Source organism: Anomaloglossus baeobatrachus, chromosome 5 (genome assembly GCF_048569485.1).
Source record: "Anomaloglossus baeobatrachus isolate aAnoBae1 chromosome 5, aAnoBae1.hap1, whole genome shotgun sequence".
Classification (NCBI taxonomy): Eukaryota; Metazoa; Chordata; class Amphibia; order Anura; family Aromobatidae; genus Anomaloglossus; species Anomaloglossus baeobatrachus.
Genome location: NC_134357.1, coordinates 163,332,249 through 163,338,248, shown reverse-complemented (window position 1 = coordinate 163,338,248; position 6,000 = coordinate 163,332,249). Strand labels below are relative to the sequence as shown.

At 44.1% G+C, this 6,000-nt stretch overlaps 1 protein-coding gene across 1 annotated transcript in view; it reads left to right on the top strand.

Annotated features, from left to right (window-relative positions):
- The first annotated feature begins 4,680 nt into the window (after window positions 1-4,680).
- MMRN2 (multimerin 2) overlaps window positions 4,681-6,000 on the top strand; it is a 49,940-nt gene continuing 48,620 nt past the window's right edge. Inside the window, exon 1 of the mRNA XM_075347270.1 lies at window positions 4,681-5,000. Coding sequence (XP_075203385.1) covers window positions 4,717-5,000 — 284 coding nt within the window. The 5' untranslated portion in view covers window positions 4,681-4,716. The remainder of the gene's footprint in view (window positions 5,001-6,000) is intronic.

The following is a 6,000-nucleotide window of genomic DNA, read 5'->3' as shown; positions in this document are numbered from 1 at the left end:
TCTGATCCACCCTGTGCCTGTCAGAGGCAAATGTCAGATTACCAGGTCAATCGACATGTACAGGGAAAGGTGCAGGCTCAGTGTGTGAGCACACATCAAAGTGCGTCCTATGTCAGTAAGGAGTTAAGTGTGATGGGTGCATGAGTTGAATCCCCCTCTCCATACAAACTATTAGCACTGCTATTTATTCTTACAAAAGGGCCGTTAGTAAGAACTCATGTATAGTGTGAAAAATGGAAATGAAGCAGGGTAGTCAAGTAAGAAATAACGATTGTCTGATGATTATTTACCGCATGATTTAGAGGATTTAGGAAGACATTGCTGAGATGTTTTATATACTACATGATTTTGCACAGATGTTCAGTTCTAAGAAGACTCAACCGAAATTGGAAGCTCTGACGTTCTCAAGAGTAGTGAGTTTAGAAATATCCAGTGACGCACTTAAATATTTATATACACCGTCCTTTTTTTTACACAGATATAAACCATATGTATTATAGAAATTTTAATCCTCCACTGCTGAAAATAAAATAGACTTTCAGAAATGTGAAGGAGGACTGTTTATATCGTTGTATGGCAGTGTACAGCTGATACAAATGTCTACCCATATTTTATATCCAAAGCAAACGTCAGTAGTCTTTTTTTTATTTTTTTTTCTTAAATATCAAGGTATACTACATTTACTCCAAAAATATATGTGGGCAGAAAGGAAATCCAATAGAACTAACAGTACGAATAGCTTAATAGTAGTCTTAGTGAAAGTACTTAGGAGATTGTGAATAAAGAATCGGGTGGGTAAATATTTTAGATTTAAGGATATACAATTTTACATGTATCAGTTAAGAGGAGACTGTTTCGGAGCTAAAAGCAATTCTCAACCCCAAGACCAAACTAGAGAGGATCGGTTTAGTTTATGTAAATGTCCCAACAAATGTCAAAATCATAGAGGACAATGGCCTCAACTGATGTATTTAATTTTCTCTCCAAAATAATATAACGTACTTTACTGGGATTTTTAAACCAGTTCATAATCACTTAGGAAGGATTTTCCCCTTTTTAGAGCAGATTGGTTCCTAACTTTGAGGTTTTAATCCTGCCTTCAGAAAAAATGTGCATAATATTCCCCCCTTTAAGGTCAGGCTACTATTGCCTTTTGAAGGTCGAAAAAAATGCATTAAGCTGTAGTGTGGAGGTTTGAGCGGTTGTATCATCAGCATTGTGCTCTTGGGCTGCGACCATCTTTATTAGGAGGGTTTGCCACATTCTGTGTCTGCTTACATCATCTGAATTGGCTCCTATGGTCTGTGATTTCTTTTTATATAGTTCTATGTGGTTTTTTCAAATAATTGAGTGTAGGAACTCGCAAGTGTGCGAATCCGTGACGTGGATTGCGAGCTTACATATGTTGGGCCAAAATATCAACTACTATCTCACTATTTGAGGCATGGCACATTTTATCTTTTTTTGCAGGATGTGTGTGGACTTTCTAAATTCAGGTGGATAAATGGTGAGTCCGTCATGTGATATCCACTCGTATAGTTCTAACTAACCCGTCTGACCTAGTGTTGTGCGTCATTGATAGACCACAATTTAGACACTGTACGTCTCACGTATCCGTGTGAGATGCACTTATATAGTGCTGTTTAGCCCGCCTGACCTAGGTTGTTGGCCTCATTTATAGGTTGCAGTTCAGACACTGTGCATCTCACTCATCTATATGACGGACTCCCAATGCAAGCCTTATTAGTATGCATGTTTTATGCTAAATTGCCGCCCCTCCCCTTTAGTGTGGAGGTTTGAGTGGCTGTATCATCATCATCGTGCACCTGGGCTGCGGCCATCTTTACTAGAAGGGTTTGCCAAATTCTGTGTCTGCCTACATAATTTGAATTGGCTCCTATGGTCTGTGATTTTTTTTTTTATATAGTTCTATGTGTTTTTTTTCTAGATTAGTGATGACAGTTGTCTATGAGACCCGCCCCCATCACTAATCTGTAGATGAAAGTAAATGAACACATACTCCCCCAAAATCCTTTATTTGGAATAAAATACAAAAAACACCCTCTTTCACCGCTTTATTAAACCCTAAACAGCCCTGGAGGTCCTAAGCAATCCACATGAGGTCCCATTGTGATTCAGCTCTGCTATATCCCTGTCCTGTCACAGTGAGCACCGTAGAGCATGACTGCCTGCTGGCAGCAGATAGAGACAGAGCTGCGCGATGAGAATGAACTTGGTGAACCTCTGATATCAGTACCGTGACACAGGCAGTAGTTCAGGCCCGCAGCTGTGACGTCAGAGGTTTAATCAAGTTCATTGTCATCGCATGGCTCTGTCTCTGTGTGCTGTCATGAACTCGGGTGAATCTCTGACGTCAGTGCCATGATACAGGCAGTAGTGCGAGGCCCGCAGTTGTGACGTCAGAGGTTCAACCGAGTTAATTCCCATCACGCGGTTCTGTCTCTGTTTCGCAGCCTGATTTGTGGTCACAGATGAAGGACACCAGCTATGACCAGAAATCACCTGAGTGATTTCTCACTGATGGCGTGGCTCATTTCAGTCACTTGGGTGATTTGCTGTCATAGGTGGAGGACTCTAGCTGTGGCTGTGGCTAACCTGAGTGACATCACCGCTGATAGAGCGACTCACTTCAGTTGGGGCGTGGAGCTCACAGTGGTCAGTTTTGTTCTGTAGTGATCAATGTGAGTCAGATGTAGCAGTGCTGGAAGCGTTGTGGGACCTCGTGTGGATTATGTCGGACCTGACGGGATGTTTGGGGGGTTAATAAAGTGGTGAAAGAGGGTGTTTTTTTGTCTTTTATTCCAATTAAAGGATTTTTTTTGGGTGTATGTGTTTATTTACTTTCACTTACAGATTAATCAGGGGGTGTCTCATAGATGCCTGCCATGATTAACCTACAACTTAGTGGTAGCTATGGGCTGCCATTAACTCCTTATTACCCCGATTGCCACTGCACCAGGGTAATCAGGATGAGCCGGGTAAGGTCCCGGGACTGTCGTATCTAATGGATGCGGCAATTCCGGCAGTTGCTGGCTGATATTTTTAGGCTGGGTGCAGCCTAAAAACAATTGCCATCCCCAGTCTTAGAATACCATCCAGAAGCTGTGAGGCTTTATCTTGGCTGGGTATGAAAATTGAGGGTGACCGCATGACGTTTTTTAAATTTTTTTATTTATTTATTTTACTGTACAATATAGACCCACCCACTGGCGGGTGTGATTGGTTGCAGTCAGATAGCTGTCACTCAGCTTGAGGGAGTGCCTGACTGCAACCAATAATAGGCGCCAGTGGGCGGGGGAAGCAGTTAATATGAAATTAACCTAATGAGTGGCTGGCACTTTCAGATTCAGGAGAGGCCATAGGAACAGTGTGACAGCTGCACTGGTGATCGGTGAGTATGAAGCGGAGAGAGACAGAGAGAGAAAGAATGGAGAAAAGTTGGTGACCTGCGTTTTTGTCGACAACAATGGATCCAAAATGCAACAAAAACGTGGTGCAAATGCACAGTTAACATTTTGGTTGCATTTTGGACACACGTCAGTCATTTCAATGGGTGACAAAATGTGAACAAAACGTAAAAAGATGTGACATGCTGCTATTTTGTCAAACATTTTGACAAATATTTGTCAAACAAAACGCTAACAAAAAAATGCAACGTGCGCATGGAAATTCTGATTTCTCATAGACTGCTGGGGAAGCAAAAGCATGCAGTTTGTTAGTGACACAGTGCAGTTTAAAACGTGACCAAAATGCAAAAAAACAATGCAACGTGCGCACATGGCCTAAATAAACCCATAGTAAGTCAATGGGACTAAAAAAATGGATTACAACTGACCATGACTGATTCATTAAAAAAGTTATAACTGCTGATGAGAAATAATAACAGATCCTTAGTAAGCTTTTTGAAAAGGAAAAACAAAAGAAAAACATGACTCTAGCGTGAACAAAAATAAATGCTAGTAGAGCCAAGCTAATATACAGACAGTGTATCATAGGTCAAGCATGGAAAATCGTACAGCCTTACAGCTCTGTATCTGCATGATCAGAAAAGAACATTTAAACAATAGCATCAGACCTAAGAAATGTTCTCAGATTTGGCCAATTTGTCATCTGTCTTGTGTACATTTAGTGTTAATTACTAGATGTGAATTAAGAACTTACCAGTGTATATATAGTTATTGTAGAGTAGATGTATATGTGCAGTATATTATTTTGAAGAAGTGTAATGTGAGGTATGAATGTCATTATATATGTTCTTGTACTAGAAAACTTAATGTAAACTTTACAATATTTGCTCTTCCTTGAACTAACATCCTTTTCCTCCCACTTACAGGCCAGTTTTACACAGCGCAGGCATAGGGGCTCTGATAAGACTGTCTTCCTGAGTGCAGTAGCTCAGTGGAGGCTGCCAACGAGCAGCACAGCTTCCTTGAAAAAATATTCCTTTTTTTTTTCTTTCTACAGAATCTCCTCACTAAGTTTTGTGCTCACCGAATAGGAACAGGCCCTCACATTGTCTGATGACCTTTCACATTTCCACAGTAGCTGGGAGGGATTGTGCGTTTTTTCCGTTCTTTGTTAAAAAAGTTCCCCCACCCTTAATTTTAAACTTCAAGGCAATTCAAAGGGGCTTCTCAAAGTCACTCAGTTTCAGCACTTAGAAGTTCAAGTGGGTTTGTAAGGAGACAACGAGCTATGGCAGAGAAGCTATATACTACAATATGCTGGCTTGGACTATTGATTTTGGCCTCTTGTACTTTGGTAAGGACACATCTCTACTCAGCTGGATCATCTCCTATAGGCTCTATTTTTGAGGTCCATGGGGTGTCATCCTTTGCTCATGGATTGCCTGGTCAAGAAGAATCAAGTGAAAAGGGAAATGTTATGCATCATAGGCATGTACAGAAACCAAAGCCAACTTCATCAGACACTATGGAGACAAAGTCACCACCAGCAGAACATCCTAAACCAAGAACAGGGTAAGTAATTCTCCAAAAATGACACACGCTCAGTTACGTACTGTACAGTTGTGCTGGATTATGTAATGACTATGTTTCATTACTAGGATATTGTCACGCTTCCCGGGTCCTCACCCCCGCTCCCCGGCTCACCTGCCACGCTCCCCGCTCTCCAGCCACCGGATCCCGTCCGTCCCAGGGTCCCTGGACCCCGATCCCGGCGCCCGACAGCTTCCCTGGACCTGGCCGGCTCCCCTGCGTCCTCCTCGCAGCCTCCTTCCCTGGCTTCTGGCACTCGGGCGGCGCGCATGCGCATTAGGGCGCGCGCGCGGTCACTGACCCTTTCTTAAAGGGCCAGCGTCCATTAACAGGAAATGAGGTTGCACAGGTACAGGGTATATAGGGGGTCATTGTCCAAGGGGGCGGGGCCTGATCTTCGTGTTCCCTGAGCTAGGAGTCAGGTCTCCTGGTGTTTATGTGCCTATACTCACCTATCTCTCTTTGTAGAGCCGTACCTGCCGCGCCATCCAGTCTGCCGTGTCCTGAACCCCGCACGCTGTCCGTCTGCCAACTGACAGTCCGTACCATCTCGGATCCCTGCGGTGACCCGACATCCCGCTCCAGAGGTTCCGGACCCCGCCTACTATCATCTCGGCTTCCGAACCTGAGCTACGTCACCAGTACCACCATCTGTGACTCCGTGGTCCCAGGGACTCCTCCGCTGCCCTCACTTGCACGGACTGTTCTGCCGCCCTTCAGTGCTTCAGCTGCCGGACTCCTTACCACCATCTTAGAGTCCGGTCCAGTGGATCCACCTCCTGGGTCTACCCGACCGCCCGGCCGTGACAGTAAGATCAGGCCATGGATCCCGCTGCAGCACTATTGGCCCTGCAAGAGGAACTCCAATGCCAGCGTGAAGTCCAGACCCGCATGCTGCAATTTATGACCTCCGTGGACACCCGCCTGTACACGTTACAAGCTTCCATGACGCCTGCGGCACCCAGGTCCTCCAATGGACAAT